Genomic DNA, 20,878 nt, shown 5'->3' on the forward strand with positions numbered 1-20,878 from the left:
AATATACCAAAACAAATAGGCTTTGCTTTCTACTTCGAGGAATGCTTATAGAGTGGGGAACCCAGAGAGCAGGTCAGAACAAGAATTTAGTTACCATGAGCTTCTGTCAGCCCTGCAGCACAGCTCAAGACATAGGTCTGACTATCTTTTCTCAAATGCAGCTCTTCGTAAAAGAATTCCTTGCCCAAGCTTGAATATAGGATTGTCCTCACTGAAGCATAAGTTTGATGTTAATTTTTGAAAGCTGTTCTTTTAACAGATGCTTGACAAAAAGCTTAGCAAAATTCCTACTTCTAAGTCCTGGTTAACGGCCAGTACTTTAAGCTTTGGAGGAATGGTAAGTAACATTGGAGCCACCTAGTGGGAGAAGATAGGCTGACAGGGAAGGCAAGACTGGTTCTGCATCCAAATTTTTCATTCAACTCAGCTTTATAATGTGACCTCTGGGCCCCATGCATGATGAAGTGATAAGCTGCTATGCCAGTATCACACAGACAAAAAAAAAAAAGAACCCCCCCCCCCCATCCAGAGAGAGACAGAAAGTGCAGCCCATGAAATTCCTACATCTGTTAAGACTTTCGGTTACCGGAAAGCAGCCTGTGCCTGTACCAGGGCAAACAAAAGAGCTAAGGTCGAGTGGACAGTTTCAAAGCAGATAAAACTAGGAAGCAGATTCTGGCAGGATTTAATGGATGTGGCCCTTCTCAGGTACTGGCTGTTCCAGGTTGCTTGTGCATACTGATCCTGTGACATCCATAGGGAAAAGTGAGCAGCAGGGCAAGAGGCTTGCACAAGCCTGATTTGGCTTAGGCCAAATCTGGAAAGTGGCCGTTCCAACCAGCCCTGGGATCAGATCTTCTGGCAGAAGTTTTAATTGGTAAACGATTCCTTGAAGAGTTTTGGAAGAAGACCACGCTAAACTCTAGTCAGTGTTAAAGGACATCTGGTCCAGGAAAAGGGATCCTAAGCCCTAAAGAATACTTAGGTGCGTAAAGCTTCTGGTGCCAAGATTTAACAATATGCCAACCACTCTCTGAAGAAAACATTCCTGCAGTGAGAGTCAAAAACCCTTCCACTGTTTCAAGGCCTATACAACAATAGAAACATTTAGTACGTGCCAGCATATATAAGGGAGGGAACTCCCCCCCCCCCGCCAAAGCCCCCACCCTGTTTGTGTGGGATGAGGGAGTTATGTTCCATTAATTTGAAAGGGAATTAATTCCTTCCCTCCCTCCTCCTAGGCTATTTAAAAAAAAAAATGCACACACAAAACACCCCCCCCCACCACCACACCCCATGCAATTAGTTTTGCCCAGTAAGGCAAAAGAAGTATACAAAAGGTAGTGGTCCAACTCACACAAGAGATGAGAACGGGAGTGCAAAGGAATAATTCTGACTATTTTTCCATATCAGACAGCATATTCCAGTCCTGCTAAGTGTCCAAAGCACAGTACACCTGAGCACTGTGGCACACTTGCTCAAAGATGAATAGACATATGGACCATCACCCTGAAGATGGATCAACTTAAGTCTTCAAGCTGTATACAGAAGAGAGAAAAATCACCTAAGTCTTACCTTGGCAATCAGCTAAGACTGGCGCTTCAGTATAAATTGAAATACTTTAGACTGAGCCACAGGAAGGCAGATCCCTTCCTAACCTTACTCATTCACTCCTTATCTCATTCCTTTCTTAGTACGTCCTAGCATAAGGTTTTCTTCAAATTCTCAGGTAAGAAGTGTGAAAATAGCAGTAGATCAAATACTCCTCTCAATGACTGGAAATTTACTATTATTATGCAGCACAGGAGCTGCATTCATAACCAAGTTTTAATATTAAGTATCCACATCTTACAAGAAATGCAGCTAGTTTACAACTCATAAGCTGTGCTTGACAAGATAGCATCCAAACCAACACATCACAGCTGCACATTACGATGAGAGCAGAGCACTTCAAACAAACAAAAAAAACCAACCAAAAACCCAGCATAATGAGACTCGCTCATATATTGAAGAGGCACTGAAATAAGCCATTGTCTATTTTGAAACAAGGGAGGGAGCATGAGTCAGCCATCCTTTTCTGTCAGCACAAGACTTAAAGCATAGTTGCTAATGTTACCAGATTTAATTTTAAGATGGAAGTAGTGCAAGCTTGTTTTACTCTGAGGGAGGAGGTGCTTATGCATTTGTGTTCCAGGTATGAATTGATTTATTTGAAGTATCCCAGTTACAGAAAGACAGCACTTCAACAACTATCTATTTCATAGCAACAGGAGACAGACTAAAGCAGGTATGGAAACAGAACACTTATTTACAGTTAATTAAAATACAAGCTGGCAATGCTGACAGAGCATTTTTCCGCATCCATTTCTGCTCTGTTTCATATCTACTGAAAAGCAGAAAAGGATAGCTTATTTGACAATCTAAAACTCTTTATTTAACATGTAGAACCATAATCTGATTTTTTTTTTAAAAAAAAAAAGAGGCCTGATAATACTTTGCAAGCTATAGCGTATAAAAATAGGACAAAGGCAGGACACATGGCAGGCCAACCTTTTGATCCAACTTTGCATCAATATATCACTATATACAGAGACCGAGAATAACCAAGAAAAGTTATGGCTCAGTAAACAATTAGACATAAGTATTTCAAAACAGTGATCTGCCGTGGATTTATCTTAGTTCAGTGATCTTAAAGGAAGCTTAGATTTTGGAAGAAACTGCTCCACCATATCCTCTGTTTTGGTCTTCTCCCATGCAGCTGTAGATTTGTTCTCTTTATCCTTTTTGTGACTCCTTTTGTGCTGAGGAGTTAGAGAAAATGTCTAATTATTTCCTTTGTATTCTCTTAACATGCAAAAGTAAAGGTTTCTTGCTCCCATACAATGCAGTATACAGTGTTTTGAGGGGAAAAAAGTTAGCAGGACTCCTGAAAAGTTTCCTAATATTGCATTTAGTAAAAGGATTTATTGCAGACATCTGGCAAGTCACCAACTACTTCTAAATGAACCATGAAAAGCAAGTATATATACACAAAAAAAAAAAAAAAGACACAGGCCTAATATACCAGGGATCTACATCTATGCTGGGGGAGCAGGAAGAAAGGAAGAAAGTACAGTTCAGTCTTGCAAATTTACCAATTACTAGAGAAGAATCAAGAACACTAATGTTTTCATCAGGCCTCTGAGAAATTATTTCGCATCTGATTTCAGCTTTTTCATTAAAACAAACATGTACCTGTGTGTCTAGTAAATCATGAGAATTTTTTGTCCCCATGGAGGATTATTTGCTTTCAGTCCAGACAGTTGAACATCTGAATTAGAATGTTACTGTTACTTTAGCTCAAGGTTAATAAAGCTTATTCTACAGGATTAAGTCATTAGACTACACTGAATGCTATTAGCAGGTGAATAAGAAACACAGCACTATTATGGAAGGATAATTTTCTTTCACTCTTAAACACATAGCTGTTTGGAATATCTGTGGAAGTTACCTGGAAAAAGGGAATGCCACCATTCGTGTTGCAGCATATGTTCGTATCCAGCACGGATTTGTCACTGACAAGACTTTCATTGGATTCCTGCACCACCTCCTCCTCTTCCAGTAAGTCCTAAAACAGAAGTTGTCAGGAAAGTGTATTTATGTCTGAATTCCCAGGTAAATGTTCAACTTGTGATCCAATCTAAGACAGACACGGCACTTCCACTTTTGTAGAACAGGAAGAAATGCAAGTCTCTAAACAACTATCAACAATTTCTCTCCTTTTTCAAGGTACCGTTTTCCTCGCAAGCTTAGCACATGTGATTCCAAGTACCGTGTAGAACACAAAAAGCTGCAACAACTCTGGGGTTCTAGTCAACTCTCTGAAATGAGAGATGAAAAATCCCAAAGATGTGAAATCAACATTTAAGAGTGTTATTTACTATTCACATACATACCTGATCTGCATTCTCTTCCACTTCCTTTGTCAAACTGCTTAGCATAGCATCAAGCTTTGGTTGCTTTTGCCTTAACTGCTCCAGCAACAGTTCCCGGGGTTCTGTTCTCACAAGTGTGACTGGATAGAGGTAGTCTCTTCTCTGTGGAGTTGTCCCTTTAATGAAGATGGTACACTAATGAAGGGAGCTATTTAACACTCCCAGTAATTGCTTTAATTACAGACGACCCTCAGTTTTACATTAACTAAAGGCAGAAATCATCCTTTGTTCAATCATCATTCTTAGCATGCATTTTAAAAGAAGGATCAAGACTTCCAGTTGTGTTTTGCTCCTGTTAATCCTCACTTACAAACTCTGCAGCTTATAAATTGCTTTCTGTAAAAACATTCTACCCTGCCCTACTTTAAATACCTGTTGGAATATCCACTTTAAGATCCTCTTGCAGGAAGCCATTAACCTGAGTCAGTCCATGGTGTGCTTCCTCATTAAGTGCCAGCTTCTGCTCCAGAAGTATCTCCCAATCAACCTTTATCTGATCAAGAAGACCAGTTAGTGTCTTCTCTTCAGCAGCCTTTTGTCTACCAATATGGTCAGCAATTTCAGCAACTGCTCCATCACAGCTCTCTTTGGTTTTCTGAAAAAAACAAAAACACCAAGTTAACAGGAAAGTTAAGGTTATTGCCCCTTTTCTAAGATGTGGTGCATAATTAGTGACGTGACCTGAAACGAAACAACTGAGACACCTCAAACTGAGAGGTTTCAGTGCCAGTTTTACATTCTCATTTTGAGAACTATCTTCAGAAGAGAGTCAGTTTCTTAGAAAGTATGATCATTTTAGAAAGCTACTCATAGGAATAATGATGATGTTGTCTGGTTCAAATCAGACTCCCCAGGCTTCTATGCACAACCTTGCATGGAATCAGGATTACAAAGTGAAAGCAAAAATAATCCTACTAGGACTAGTAGCTTTATGAATTTCTAGGGAATGAGGAAGAAAGCTTGCATTCTTCACTCTTCCCATCCCAAAGAAACTCTTTAAGCATTCAGCATGCATAACAGATATAGGGCTGTCTTGAGACTACAAATGCTTGGAATACTAAAGTTTTTAATTTCTTTCTGAAAGTTAGTGAAATATTAGCTTTGCCTATTTCATTACATATTATTACAACAGAACAAGAAGGGTGGGGAGTGAAGTTTATGATTGAAATTAAAGAAAATGAGAAAGACAGAAATTCTCAGACAAGAGGCCAGAATTAGTAGATACCCAAAAGAAATATTTTCTCCCCTAATGCTAAACCAATAAAGTAATTCGAATCCTGCAGAATTTGATCATTCTGCAGATCTCTCAAGGATACAACCTGTAGTTATGGCTTTAGAATAAGAGATATATGATACCAAAAAAGATATAAAAGTCCCAATTATAAATAGAAGTTAGCTACACAGGATTTATTAAGTCACAATTTCCTTGAGGTTATTTGTACTTAAGAGAAGATTTTGTACTTAAAGCTTTTGACTTCCTGTAATTGCATCTATTTAAGTCCTGTAACTCAAGTCTGCTCTAAAGAGAGCATCATTTTTTTCCAATTATAAGTGATACTAAATTTGTTTCTACTGTGAAAGTTTGCGTCAGAATATTGCATTAGACTACAAGTAGCTATAGATACCTTTTGTAAACAGTGAAGGTGTTGTTTCTCTTTGCCAAATGACAATAGCTGCTGATCAGTAAAGCTGACTACTTGAGCAGTTGTAAATTCACACCATTTATCAGTATCCTGAGACATGTTTGTGAGATTGCTGAGAAGTTGCTGGCAGCGGTCAGTGGATTCCTCCAGCATCTTCTTGTTTTCACAATTTATATCCCTGAGCTCTTGAGAGAAGTTATCCAGAGAGGCAATAAATTTGTTGTGGTTAGAAGTTGTACTGCTGACTAGGTCTGTAGTTTTCCTGCAACAACAGATTCATAGCAGTTCAAGATTTCAAAAGGTGGGTTTTAACACGTTCTATATTTAGAAACATTTGTGACCAGCACTAGTGAGGTAGCGCAACTCAATGTAGTTCTATCCAAACAGAAAGCTACAATGCTTTTGCTCTATTTAGTAAACATACTGATTGCACTCTGACTAGCAAGACTGTCCAATCCCTTAAAAATTTTGGTAAGACCGTAGTTTTCAAATGACAAACTCTCTTCACAATTAAAAAAGATCCTATTAAAAGTATCTCAAATAGGACTTCAGGTAATCCTTTGAAAAATCTTGATTTCAAATGTTTAATTCAGTTTGTTTTTCCAACATTATGCTCCTTAGGACCACAAGTATTTTGCAGTAACTGAATAAAAGTATGCTGCAATAGTTAGGGGGCTTATACTTCAAGCTAAACCTTCATTGTAGGAAGTTCTGAAGTTCAGCCACACTGAGGGCTGTTCATCAGCATATTGTTCCCAAAAATAGAGCCTCTCATCTGCAATATCCTTTTACTCTGGGGAAAGCTGAACTAGGATTTATGTTCTGTGGCAGGACTCAGCTCTAATATGCCGTTCTTGTACAGAAGGATTTGTAAATACGTACAAAAATGAAGACCATATAGTTTTGTGGCCCTTTTCATATACAGTTTTTTCTTGCATCAATATACACAAATGATCTGTTTCTTACAGGTGAACATTTTCTTGCACAGCAGTGATGGTGGTCTTCAGACTCCCATTTTTTGCCAGTACACCAGTTAAATTCTTCTGAGTCTCCTGAGCAAACAGGTCAAGTTGGCTTTGCAGTGAGGATATTAATTCAGCTGTGCTCTGTTAAGAGAAATGTCATTATACACATTACTGGTATTCTGCACTTTAACATTAATAAAGGTATTCAAAACACACTCTTTAAGAAAGTTATAATCAATATTAAAGTTCTGTTGTTCTAAAGCTAAAATTTGGGTGTAGAGAAGATATTGACACTTTGCTTTTGGAGGAACGGGTAAAGACATATCTTTAAGACATGCTAGAAATGAGTAATTTTTTTTTGTTTCCTTCCCACACAAGCTTCCTAAAGCAGCACAAAGGCTGATAAAAGGAAGTAGCATCATCGAGCTACTGTCCTAACATTGTTTCTCAAGCAAGTATAACAGTTTACTGCTATAAAAAGTTTAAAACAAAGCAGGCAGTCACACTTGTTAGAATTTCTTCTTACTCTAAGGATACCTTTGTATGTGCAATCCTTGTCATTTCCACTTCTTCTTTTAAATTCTCACAATCATTCTGAAGCTGAGCAAAAACACTGGCTGTTTCTTCCTGTAATTTTTTCAGGGTGAGACAGAGATCTCCAAAGAAGGTATTCATTTCCTTTTTATGGCCCTCCATCTTTAGAGAAAGAAGTTTTATTTAAAGTTAGATATTTGTGGTTAGATAAGAACTGGATCCTTTTCTCTGACATGATTTATGCAAATAGAGACTCTGCACCACGGAAATTGTGAATTAAAAGCACTAATGAAGTATTGTGGATAAAAGGCAGCAAATAACAGAGCAATTCGAAATTACAGAATGGCACTTGGTACAGGCTTTTCCAAACACAAAATTTGGCATGTGAGGAAGACAAAGTAGGAAGACCCAAACAAGATGCTTGGTTAAAACAAGAGCAAGAAGCAAGAGTTGATAAAGCATGAACTACTCACAGTCTAAGCTTGAAAACCAATGAAAAGCTTCTAGATAAGGAAACAGAGCCATAAAGAAGAAACATTCAAACATCATCTTGGGTGAGTTGTAAGTGACAAAAGCAGGGAAGTTTAGCAGTCACAGCAGCAAGTCATCAGAAACAAAGATTTGTTTTTGACAAAAGGGAGAGAAAGGAATAAAAGGGTGAGGCCATAGTTTTAAGGCGGCATCATGAGGGAGACTAAAATTAAGAATTCAAGCAAAGAATTTTTCATTGTTTTCTGCACTTACGGCTGTCATTACAAAGACACAGGATTGCATTCCCCAGGAATCAAGATAACTAGTGAAAAAGTTTGGCATGACAGCAGGAAAAATTTGATACATAGGTTGGTTATTTTAATTTCTATAATCCAGGAGAGAAAATAATAAGGATATCATCCTGTATTTCTGTTACGTATAGCTTTAAGCATCTATGCTTTATCATTCTTCTGTGGCATTTAGGCAAGCAGCTGTGCCTATGTAAGTAGCAAATGAATTCACTAAGCTCAGAAGTGAAAGAGAAGTCTGAAAGAAAGAGCTAAAAGGTAGAAGTCATGGGATAGAATAAAGGAAAGACACCAAACTAGAAGTGGAAACACTATGACATGCAGCAGAAGAAACACTGAAAGATTATCTGCAAGTCAAATAAAATAGAAGACCACAAGATAAGAGGCGAGATACACATTACCTCAACAGCCATAGCAGAATATTTCTTCATGTTATTCTGAAACTGACAGTTTAGCCCCAGGACAAATTCTACCATTGGCATCAAACTATTTAATGCACTTCTTAATCCAAATGTATGCTCCTCCTAGAAAGGGCAGGGGTGGAAAAAATAAGGAAAAGCAAGAGTAAAACAGTTCCTCCATCTACATTTGTAAGAAACTACCCATATATATTTGAATATGTGTAGACCCATGTGCTCTACAATTGCAGAGTTTGCTATACAGTATATTAAAACTTATGGCGGCATGAGAAGGGAAGTGGGGAGGGACACAGTTACAGCAAATGTCAAATCAGGGACAGGCAGAGAGCACCAGAGAAGACTGGGCAATATTTATGGCAGCCCCGACCAAGAACAGTTTTGTATACTTTAAATCACACAGTAGTAGGTAAATATACTAACAATCAATCTCAGCAGCTCAGCTTTGCTGTCAAGTGACAGAGTCTCATGTTGTAGTATTTTTTCAGACACACAAGAAATTTCAGTAGACACCAGTTCTTTAACAGAGGCAAAAGATGCTGATACAATGGATACAAGGATATTAGCTGCTGAAGAACTAGTAGATAGGAGGTCACCTACAAAAGAAAAAAAGTGTTACAAAACTTTTCAAAGTTTTACTCTAAGATAGGAACTCTTTCTGTTGCACACAACCTTACTACATCTTACTGCACAGGAAAGGAGTATAGCTTTTTGTTAGTTCCTAAGACATATCTAGAAGAGAAATTTGATGTGTACGGTTGAATATAACCACTATTTTTAGTTGATCATTCCAGTTGCATTATTATTGATGCAACTGTAATCACTACATTGTTTAAAATAAAGACACGTCCATTTACTAAAATGGATGAGTTCTAGGAAACAGTCCTTGGTATTACTGTTGCAGAGTTCAGGATGACAGATTAGATACAAATATTACACTTACCTATAAAACTTGTGTAAGATGTCAATATGTGTTGCTGCTTCAAACTGTTCTCACTAACTGAATCTTGTATTTTGTTGAACAAAACATTCATTTGTCTTGCAAATGTGTTTTGGACAATAGCATTGTGTTGATCAACAGCCTTCTTACGATCCAGTTTTGCATGGAGACCAGATACATCTTTTGTAGTTTCTTCAACAGTACTAAGCAACTAAATTTTAACAGTTATTTTAGTCAGCCTTTATATTAGAAGTCAAGCATAAATTATACAAGGAAGAGCAACTGTAGTTCTGAGTTAAAGGACCCCTTTTTTAAGGATAAAACCTCTATTTAAATATGTATTTCCCTTTACATCAATTTACAACTGTTAGATTCTTAATCCTGGTGTTAAGTCATTGGAGTCTTAGAACACAGAAAAGAGTTACCTACTAGAAACCATTTATTATGACCAGCTACCATCTATGAATGACACCCTCCGTTATCTAAGCAATTAAGAAGTCTTTTTTCATGAAATAGTAACTGAAAAAAATTTCTGACCAATTCTCAACTTTTAGTAAGAGATTTAGCAATAAAGGTATTATTAGTAATCAAAGAAGTGATTTCCAGTACTATTTCTGTGATAAGTAATTTAGAATTTTTAAAGCATAGTTGATTCTTGGTCTTGTGGTCAGTGTAAATGATTTCTTTATCCATTTCTCTCAAACGCACAAACACACTCCACCACCCACATGCAAAACAAAGCACCCCCTTCCCAACCGTAACAGGAGTTTGAGTAAAAAGAATCATTCACATTGATTAAAGATATAGGCTTCATCACTTTGCACTTGAAGTAGCTAGATTCTCTCTCTCCACATGAATTCCATTTCAAGAATTAAAACTAGTATGCAAATACATCAAAAAATGCACCCTCAACTACAGGGGTAACAGGGCAAAAGTTTCAAACTATTCACTCAGTGAGTGTAAATTACTGCACACACCTCTAAAGCTTTTTGGCAGTTCTCCATCCCAGCTTTATGTAAATTATCCTTTTGTAGGGCCAGATATAAGTTTCTAGTAAGGAAAATTACTTATTCTGCAAAACAACTCATGACAAGAGATACTGTGAAGCACTGGAACTCTCATACAAATCTGCCTGAAGGAAAGGTAGCTCCAGATGAACCAGTGTGCTTAACAGTCAATTGTTAACATAGCCACAGAGAAAGCCTTGTGATCTTAAGTGGCTTTTCACCATATTACAATTTAAAGAGAGGTTTATTCCTAGTTTTCCATCTTAAATTCAGTTTTTGTCACTATCACATCATGTTTTAGCTCATGAGATTCCTAAGCATGGGAAGTTACAACAGCAGTTAGGTGCCAGAAACGTGACAACCTTGCTAGCTGTGCCATGAAGCTTTTCTTCAGTATTTTCCAAAACTGAAACCACGTATTCTTCCTCAGCCAGATGAACCTTGGTTTCTTGCAGATCTTTCTGTGTTTCTTCCAGTTCTTTCTCTTTGACTTGCAGATCTGTTTTACATTGTTCAAGTTCATTTTTATTAACTGTGAATAGCTCGGTGATCTAAAGTGGAAGACAGACATCAATAGCACAACTCTGCTTTCTAGAAGTTCAACAGACACTCTTTCAAATCAATCTTTCAAACTATGCCTCATTACCAGAAGGCAAGTGTCATCTATAAATGAAGCTTTAGCTTTAAGATTAGGAGACCTTAAACTTGGACTAGAGTATTCTCTGTACGGACCAACACCATCACAAACCAATTCCAGTTTCACTGTGATAATCCCTTGCTTCCCCATTCCAGCCACAAGACCAAACAATTGTTACATCAGAATAAAAAAGTCCCACTAAGCAGACCTAACCATATAGAATGAGGAAGAGTCAGTAAAGTTGATCAAAAGGAAAGTCTCGTTACACAGATACATATACCGGCAAATTTACATTTCAATTTCTTTAACAGAGGAAGTTCCTACTTTCTGCATATTTCTAATTTAATGAGCACTCATCACCTTCTCCTTTCTGCCCTCATTCTCTGCCTCTAAGCAGATATCAATGAACTGAGATGGTACCATTTCACAGACTGATTTTTGCTGAAAACCCAGCAGAGCAAATCAAAGATAAAGTTTTAGACATTAAAAGAGCTTAGCTTTAAGAAGCAACTATAATATTGCATACTGCAACTTCATATATAGTATTCCATCTTCCTAACTTCAAGGATTAGGAATCTTCCACTCTCAACTAATTATTAAGAGGTTGAAGTTCAATTTTAGTTACAAAGAGGTCTTTAAAACATACCCTAAACAAAGCTCCTCAAGCAACATTATCAGGAAAAACTAATGAAAGAGCTCATTAAGAGGGGCATAAAGACAGAATTATAAAATGAAAATTTAAGTTATAAGTTTGGAACTTTAAGAACAACATAACCCTTCAACAATATTCTTTCCTTAAACTGTTTTCCTCCCTCTCCAAAGACTTTTTTTTTTGGGGGGGGGGGGGGGGGGCAGATTTAGGCCACAGTTGAGAAATTTGACTTACTCTTTTTACTTCTTCCTCCATGGCACTGATTTTGTCAATATACTCTGCAATTTGTTCTTCCTGAACCGTCAGCTTTCCATTAAGGGCTCTAAAACAAGGATAAAAAGAAGTCAGGTAAGAGCTGATTTCATCATTACCTATTATTTTTCATGTTCAGTCATTTCAAGAAGTATTGTTAACTTCCATATGAAAAGCAGGCAATATTAACTTAATGCAGTATGTAAGACAATTTTTCTATTTGAAGCTTCCTGTGTAAACAAGCCCTCTTACAAAGTGAAATAAGCTATGTCAGGTTTGCTCTCCTATTAGAATTTCTACATGATGAGCATTCGTGTGCTACAAATCTGCATCCTGACTTATGGGAAGGTCTGTATGTAAACAAAGGCCTCAGTACAGACCCACTCTTTAGACTTCTGTGTAATAACTAATTTCTAAAGAATGAGTTGACTGGTCCATTGAATTCTTCTGTCAATCTTCAGTTTTCTGGTGTGAAAACAGATCTACATAGATCTAGTATTTGTATATGAGGACAGGTACCAGTATTCAAGACTTGTTTTTATAGAAATCTGGAACACTTACTCATAATTTTCAAGGGATATATAGACGCCATTTTTCTCTCGTGCAGCAGCAAGGTCTCGTTTCAGACGCTCAATTTCTTCAGTATATTCCTGGGGGGGGGGGAGGGGGGGGGAGGGCAGGGACAGAAACACATGTAGACCTGAAATTTTTCACTTTACTTTCAAGATTTAGCTTAACAGATACTTCACAAAGATAGCACTCTATGGAAGCTTTGCATAAGAACATGAGAATGTTCCAGAATCTAATACTTCACTTCTGTGTCCAATTAAATTCATTAGAGCACCATTTAAATTCATAGCACTGGATGCATGTACAGCATTGAAACTTCCCAGTTGAATTGTACTGGGTTGCATTTAATAGCTTAGAATGGGTATCTCAGATTCTTTAACAGCAGTTTCAACTTCATCTCAGCTATTCACCCATACTTACTGACTGGTTCACTTAAATTCAGGTACTTTCTAGGGAATGAAGCTGCTAATATAGTAAGTACGGGGGGGGGGGGGGGGGGGGGGGGTCATCCAGAGCTGTTTGGTGTTTCTCCACTAACTTGCAAACAGGTAACCCATACGCATAGTATAGCTAGTAGTGATAGTCATCTCTCCAGCTTTAGTCTTAGCAGCAGTTTCAGGTTCTGCAAAGTGACTAATACTGTATCAGTAGGGCAGCTTAGTCTGGAAGCATCAGTTCAGTGATCAAAATCAGCTCAGAAAAGCACTGTTACTAGATAGTTTCTGCATAACTGCATAGTGGAAACTACGTTAACAGAACCAACCAAGCTTACTGCTGAATTTGTGAAGATACAGGTCTAGCTTACCTTAATAAGAGCTCTTTTTGTCAGCTTCTGATTAACTTCAGGCTTGTTCATTATGTTCTTTGCTCTGTGGGCATATTCCAGTGTACTTAACGTTTCCTGGGACAAATAGATACAATATTAGGTCAAGCTGAAGAATAGCTCATTTATGTTTTCATATCCTCTGCAGAATATAGTATCTATTTTAGGAACAGATGTTCAGAATTAAGTTTACCTCAAGATTTATAGACGCAGGAGAAACCGTGGCAATTATTGACGTTTTTGTTCGTCCTCCAAGAGAGTCTTGAAGGATTCTTGTGAGTTTAGATTCCCTGTATGGAATGTGTGGGGCTCTTTCTACAAGAGCCGTAATAACTCTTCCTAGAGTCAGGAGAGACTGGTTGATATTTCCAGCTTCACGAGCTCTTTTGTCAACTGCCCCAGACCGACCAATATTTTCACTTCCTGCAAGATCAACCTGAAACACAGGAGGAAGGACATATTTCTGCCTCAAATCACCATGAAGAATGCTTGCCCTATAGTGCTGCAGAACACACATACACAAACCAGCTTACAAGCATCTGTTCAGGAGAAACTGGGGTGATAACTGGGACAGACATTTCTCAGAGTGACAAACATAGCTCATCTCTCTTGAAGAAAGATCACAATTCAACCCCACTCCCCCCCCCAATGGAAAAAGCCCATCTTAGATTCACAACAGAATGAAGGCAGATTATTCTGGTTCATTAACTTTAGGAAAGTCATCAATTAAATTTTTTTACAATACTTACCAAGTTTAACTTTCCAATTTTAACAAGCTCTTCTCCATCTATAGTAGTTTCTTTCATATGGATGGTAATCGAAAACACAGAGTGGGAACGACTACAAAAGAATTCAGTTTCAGATAGATATCCAAATGAAGCCAAATCATCTGCTTGCCACAAGACACTATAAATTAGTTGTCAATATCAGTGGTCTTTCAGGAAAAGAATTCAGCCCAGTAACTGTAATTTACACATTTTGAATACACCAAGTAATTCTACCAAGTACGTTTTTATGTATATACATATAAATAAGGTATTTAAAAACAACAATGAAGCAGTTAGATGAAGTTTGAAAAGAGGGTCTTGTGTCAACCTGTATAAAAACAGATCTTAAAACAATTTTGAAACTCCAACTTCAGTAACAAATCCTAGAATAGCACTTTCTGCTAGTGAGGAAAGAACAGGACATTTGAGACTCCTGCACCAAGTTTTTGTCTGGTGAGTCAGATTGGTGAAAAAAATCCAACACCCCATAATAGCTACTCTAATACAGGTTTATCAGCTAAACACAATCTTCTAAACTAGCCTTTTTTTGAAGGTGTGCAGTATCTACTGCAGAGGATATTTTTCTCATGCTAGCACATACAACACATTTCAGTCACAAATATCTGTCAATCAGACTTCTAAATTCTTTTGTTTCTGTAGGCATACAAAGCTTTGAAAAAGGTAATGTATTAGTTCTGGGTTATAATTAAATTTCAATACTTGCCATAAAGAACATTCTGCCTCTTATCTCAGCTAGACTCAGGTGGAATTCCAGGGCTACTGTTCCACCTAGATACTGCATAGTAACAAGGGATATATTCGTGACAGAAAATGCAGCCTCTAAACAAGAGGGGAAGCTTAAATGGATGATCATGCATCTCCCTCCAACAAGAACAGCTTGCCCATCTCTAAGATGGGAGGTTTCCAATTGTATAATGCCCTTTCATATATGTGATAGGATTCATCATCCCACAGGATGCGAGAAGGAGAGAGTTCTAACTATGGCTTTCTAACCCACATTTGGCAACAAGACTAGCAATATACAGTCACAAGATCAGGCAAGGTTTACTTTAGCTTCAACATCTTTTACTTCTTCAGTAAGATCTTGTTAAAATAAAAAAAAATTTCTGAAATAGGGGAAATTTGTACCTGGAATATGCATTCATATAAGTAGCTGCAGTAGTTCTTTTGGCTGCACCCCTTTCCAAGATTTGATACACTTCATTTTTGTTGTGCACAGTTATTTCTTCCAAGCCTTTAATAATTACACCTCTCTGTCAAAATAGAATGTTTGTTTTTATCTCTCTCAATAATTCCAAAAGCCTTTAAATAGCAAATCTAGGGAGACAGCATTTACCTTGTTTCGGGGGTCATCAAACATCTGCAGTCTTTCTCCAACATCAGGAGTAGGATTCAGAAGATCAAAAAGCTCCTCATTATAGATTTCCAAAAGAGATACTTTCACAGAAAATTCAGTACCATTTTCTGTGAGTTTTTCAAATATTTGATGCAGTGTACGGGGTATTATACCTGCTAGTGGATCCTATAAATTAAAGTGAGAAGTATTTAATACATAAATGTACTAAAAGGGATTGAGCGGAAAGGGGGAAGAGAAGGAACAATTTCAGCCAAATAGCCCAGTTTGATATAAACAAGAATACCTTGGACAAAGATCATCAGCTATATAATTACCGTTAAGATTTTTATGTATGCTTTAAGGATGTAAAATTTGATTATTATATAAAATAATGAGAACATTTGTTATTTTAAAACCGGTTAAAGAAAGTCAGTTTCAGTACTCCCAAGAGATCAGCTTTAAGGTTTTCATTAGCCTTCTGCACTATCTAACTCTGAACTACAATACAGCTACAAGAGAAACCTCAGGAGTGAAAGTTTACCTCTTCCCAAGTATATTCTTCATTGGGTGACCGCTCCCCCTCCATTGTGAAGGTCTTTCCAGTACCAGTTTGGCCATAGCTGTGAGAATGAAAAATTAAAATGTAAACAAAACCCTAAAATTAAAATGAAATTTCTTAATAATCATTATTGGATTACTTACGCAAACACTGTACAGTTGTAGCCCATAATAACTTCATCCAAAATGGGACACACAACACTCCGGTATACATCAATCTGCTTTGCCTGAGCTCCAAAAACCTGTTGGGGCAAAGACAACAGGTCCCATTTACCAGCACAGTAACATACAGCATCACCCAGTACAATCGGCTGACTGTATTAGAGGAATTCGCTAGCTTGTGCCTGGAAGGTCCCAATGCGACAAAGAGTTACCATATCAAATGTGTAAGTCTTTCTTGATGTCTTGTCTGTGACTCCTCCAGTGCGGACACTAACTTCTTTTCTTGCTTGATCACAGTCTACAACAGCATAGGAGCTTGCTTTACGTTCTGAGGCATTAAAAGGCCTAAAAAGACAGACGTTAAGACTACTGTATTAATACTAACAAGAACATGAACTTGAGTAATATTGCTCAGTCTAAGAATCCACAGCAGGATATTCAGATAAAAGGAACATTAAGATTTAAATTTAATTTTTTAAAATAATTGCTAAGGAAAAACTGTCACAATTTGCTTTTGAGACCTTGTTCTCCTTCCTCCTCTGTGGGACAGCTCAAGCATCTATAGCTTTTAGCTTGTTTAGACAGGTTTTTTTTATTATTATTATTATTAACAAGCCCGTAAACTTGTTTACCATAGACTAGATGCACACATAGCTTAATTTGCATTAAAAAAAATGTTGTTTTAACTGGATTTGTCATACCTATTTGGGGAGGGGACAAAGATTAAACACACCAAAGAGTGGTATAAGTAAGAACTTTCAAAAAAGAAAAACTTGCACAGGGAAGGAAAGGCAATGGTGAATCAAACTAATTCACTTTAAAATTTTTCTTTTTTTCTTTTTCACTTGCACAAGCAATGAATCCTACATTTTACACTGATGACACATGTTCCACCCCTCCTAAAGTGCCAGACACGCTAATAGAACTTACTAACAGTGGAACAGCAGACAGCCCTACCACAACCTTTATAATGCTAACTCAAAAGATTTTTAACTAGAATTTCATAAGATAGACAAAACATTGGGGGGGGGGGGGAGAGTCTACCCAACTTTTTACACAGACTGGGTTGTAAGTAAAGCTTAATAGAAATGCAACAAAACATTTAGAAACTTAAGGGTCAGTATTTTGTTTCATCATTTAAATCACTGGTCTATCAGGGTGTTGCATTGTGTTTAAGTCAAACCTTGTGCGTACAGTTTTCCTTAAAGAAGCATTAGCAATAATTTCCTCCAAAAAGTCAAGAAAATTACCACATGATGAAACTAGCAGGATGAAGTGTTAGTTTATTATTCATTCAACAGTGTTACTGCACTGAATGTCTATACTACCTGTAAAAGGATAGCCAACTTGAAAATAGAATCTTTACAACCTTCTTTAAAATATTTTAACAGCAGAGAAATTTCAGATGCTGTATCTTTAAATCATCAAAAGATGCCACAAGTGTGTGGCATTTCTCGTTTCCTGACTTTTGTGGCTAACATTTCCTCCTCAATACAGCATTGAGGCTGAGGTGCCAGATTCTACATAGACCACTAGACACTTTTATGCAAGACTGACAGCAACAGTGAAGGCAGTGGGGTCACTATGGTGACAGCTGATGATCACAACAATCTTGCTTAAAAGGGCAAGTTACAGCTTCAGTTTTGCGACTTAAAAAGGAGGAGGCTGAACAACAAACACAGTCTGCTCTGTAATGATGTAGCAGTGAACCACTCAAATACAAGAGACCTAGTGTATGGTGCATAACAGTAGGATTACAGTGACAACTCAGTTAGGCTAGAGCATACATGCAGGTAGTTACCATCTGTCACTAGGCAAGCAGCAACTTGGTATGCCACGATGACATTTGATCACATGTTCATCCCCCTAGGTAAGCCAATCAAAGCATATTAACATGTGTTAACACACACATTTTGAGTTTCCAAATTCAGGTTCTTACTGAAGCACAGTCAGTCCCTGCTTGAGAAGGTTTTTGATAAGCTCAGACGCATCAGATTTTGGAAGCAAACACACATTTAAAGTAGCATTGAAAAAGAACAGCTTGACAAGAGCAAGGAGAAACAGGAGAGATTTTTTTTTTAGGGGGTAGAGACTAAATAAAGCTTTTGACATAAAACTCAGTCTAAGCTATCAATCTCAACATAAGCACTACACCCCTGACAAACCTGAAACAACTGTCATATTGAGCAATATATTTACAATATACACTGATACTTAGTGAGGATACTCCAGAACAACTGAGCACTAATCAGCTGAAAATCACTGCTCTTGACAGTGTTTCAAATTCAATTGTTTCAAAAATTTTGTTCTTCTTTTACAAATCCTTGATTTAAATCAACTTTTTCACCGATCTCATAACATTTGTTTCAGCAGCTTGTTAGCTGTGTTACAAGAATAAAAGTGAAAATAGTTTATAATTTCTATTTTCACTGTGCATTTGGAAAAGTAGAACTTCCAAGCAAGAGGATGTTGTTATTAATGCATTTTGCAATGATTACATGTAAACTAGTATTTGCAGTTCTGGCTCAAGAAAACTTCTGAAGGCATTTTTGAACATGACTCTTAACATATTAGCAGTATTACAGTAAAAACAAAGTCAAGAATTTAGGAGCATTTAAGATCTAATATTAGTGAATAAGCCCTCAAAGTCACCCCAAAATTACAGGGAGAATCTAATTTTACAGTGCACAAGTTTTCTCATGCTGTTAATTACTGTTTATCTTGGTTGGTAAGATGGATTTAATCAATCATTATTATATTAAAAGTTGACTCCATAACTTTTTGTCTAAATTCAGGGAGTTAACATTGCTGAAGTTATACAAAAGACTGAAAAGTGGGTGTACCAAAAATTTCATAGCTGTTAAATTGTAGTGGCCTCTCACAGAAACTTAGATGATATTTCGATCTTGTTTTGAGTACCATCAGACATATCTCTCTTCTAGCTCACCTTTATCTTCCTATATAACTTCATACTGGCTATGCATTTGAATCAGGTTAGCAAATCGAAACGTTTTGCCTCCTTACTCTTAAGGAAAAAAAAAATCATCCATATAGCAACCTTGATTTTGAGGAGGTGTCACATCACAACGCATACAATTAATGCCTAGGACACACATTTTCAGGCGCAGTAGTGAATGATGCTTGGACGCAAAGACACACACGTTAATAATTATGTACTCAGAGGGAAATCATACGGTTCTCTTTTCGGAGCCGTTGAACAGCACCGCTGCAGAGCGCCGTGCTGCCCGGCACGGGCGGCGCCCTCAGCCCTCCGTCGCAGACCAGGTTAAGCCGGGACGGCGGCCTCGGCCCGCCGGGGAGGGCGCCGACAACGAGATGTGTCGGCCCCAAGTCCCAGAGGGTCTTAAATGAAGGGACCCCAACGGCTCCCCGCCAGCCGCGGCGGGGCAGGGCCCGACCTCCAAACCGCCGCGAACGGCCGCTCCCGCGGCGCCGGGGCGGAGGGGGGGCCGCGCCTACCTGCACCGCACCACCACCTGGATGTTCTTGCCCTTCTCATCCTTCTTCGCGCCGCCGCCGCCCTGGAAGCTCAGGGAAGCCATGCCGGGGCTCAGCGCGGACCTGCCGGGAGAAGAGAGGCGGAGCGCCGGCCGCCCCGCGTCGCCCTCGCAGCGCCTCGGGCCCGCACCAACCGCCGCCGCGCTCCGGCCGGGGGCGCGCGCTCCGCCGCCGGTTTTGAACCACGCGCCGCCCCCCGGCCCGGCCAATCAGCGCGAGCCCGCGGGGCACCATGGGACTCGGTTTGAAATTTCAGGACGAAGCGCAAGCACTGATGACGTGTAGCTCGGCGCCTGCGTACCGGCGCACGACGGAACCCGCCCAGCGCCCCCGAGCGCACTGCATGCTGGGGGCTGTAGTGCCCGGCCAAGGCCCCGGGCGGCTCACGTGACCAGCACAGGCGCCGCGGTTCGCGAGCGACGGTTGGGCGGGTCGCGGCAGCCGTTAGCGGCCGCCCAGGCAGCGCCCGGCGCGGCGGCCCCCCGCTCTCCGCGGCTCTTCGCTGCCTCCTGCTCCGCAAAGGAGCGCAAATCTGTTCTGGCAGTCACGCCGTGCTAATCCCGCAGCCAGAGCTGTACGAATCTCAACAGAACAGGAAAACAGTAAGAAAATTAGACTAGACTGGACGGGTTATTAGATTCAAGACAAGATGGATCCTGTGATCCAAGACGAGCTGGATTGTATTTGCTTTATTACTGACAGAGGCGCGTCTAAGCTACTCCTCAAGCGTCCAGCGCTGACGAGCGCACGCAGCCTCTCCAAGCAACCTGCCGGCGCCCACTGTCCTCACCGCTAGAAAGTTTTTCCTAATGTCTAACTCGAGCCTTCTGTGCAGCAATTTTTTACCATTGCTACTCTGTAGGCTCATAAGGGGGCAGCAGAGAAACTCATTGCCGCCTCCTTTACAATTATTGAAGTATTTGAAGACATCAAAACTTCTCACGTCAGTTACCTTTTTTTCTGGATTATGTGAATCGACTCATTTCATCTTCCAGCACAGGTCAGGACCTTCAGTCACTCTTTTCCTCTCCCCACTGGCTCTTCAGTTAGTCCACATCTTTCTTTAAATATGTTCAAAATTAGACAAAAATACTTAGCAAATGCCAGGTAGAGTGGCAGAATTACTTTCCCTATTTTAAAGATCGTATCTCTGTTTACATAGCCGGGCATGGCATTCACCTTTTTCACAACAGCATTTTGCTGTTGATTCATATTCAGCTATGATCCACTGTAACACCCCACATTTGCAGCAGAACTGCCAACCCAGGCATTTTCTGTCCTGCAACTCCACTTCATTGTTCCCACCCGAAGAGCTTTGCACTG

General features: G+C 39.1%; 1 protein-coding gene across 1 annotated transcript; it reads right to left on the bottom strand.

The window, feature by feature from the left end:
* Positions 1 to 1,782: 1,782 nt before the first annotated feature.
* KIF11 (kinesin family member 11) lies at positions 1,783 to 19,690 on the bottom strand. The gene is made up of 22 exons (XM_067300075.1): positions 19,517 to 19,690; positions 16,249 to 16,381; positions 16,019 to 16,116; positions 15,858 to 15,936; positions 15,317 to 15,502; positions 15,109 to 15,233; positions 13,942 to 14,032; positions 13,386 to 13,628; positions 13,175 to 13,270; positions 12,361 to 12,449; positions 11,782 to 11,869; positions 10,621 to 10,809; positions 9,255 to 9,462; positions 8,735 to 8,907; positions 8,297 to 8,419; positions 7,120 to 7,278; positions 6,584 to 6,723; positions 5,600 to 5,879; positions 4,347 to 4,569; positions 3,936 to 4,090; positions 3,491 to 3,607; positions 1,783 to 2,801 (listed from the first exon to the last, which is right to left on the bottom strand). The coding sequence occupies exons 1-22, from the start codon at positions 19,597 to 19,599 to the stop codon at positions 2,676 to 2,678; spliced, it is 3,204 nt and encodes a 1,067-aa protein (XP_067156176.1). The 5' UTR covers positions 19,600 to 19,690; the 3' UTR covers positions 1,783 to 2,675.
* Between the last annotated feature and the right edge of the window lie 1,188 nt (positions 19,691 to 20,878).

Source organism: Apteryx mantelli, chromosome 7 (genome assembly GCF_036417845.1).
Source record: "Apteryx mantelli isolate bAptMan1 chromosome 7, bAptMan1.hap1, whole genome shotgun sequence".
Classification (NCBI taxonomy): domain Eukaryota; kingdom Metazoa; phylum Chordata; class Aves; order Apterygiformes; family Apterygidae; genus Apteryx; species Apteryx mantelli.

What these genes read in the sequence shown, in the direction of transcription:
- KIF11 (XM_067300075.1), bottom strand. Translation starts at nt 19,599, where the DNA reads ATGGCTTCCCTGAGCTTCCAGGGCGGCGGCGGCGCGAAGAAGGATGAG. An exon ending in AGACTTACACATTTGATATG is followed by an intron (nt 16,117 to 16,248) that starts GTAACTCTTTGT and finishes TTGCCCCAACAG; the next exon opens with GTTTTTGGAGCTCAGGCAAA. An exon ending in CAAGGATTGCACATACAAAG is followed by an intron (nt 6,724 to 7,119) that starts GTATCCTTAGAG and finishes TTCTCTTAACAG; the next exon opens with AGCACAGCTGAATTAATATC.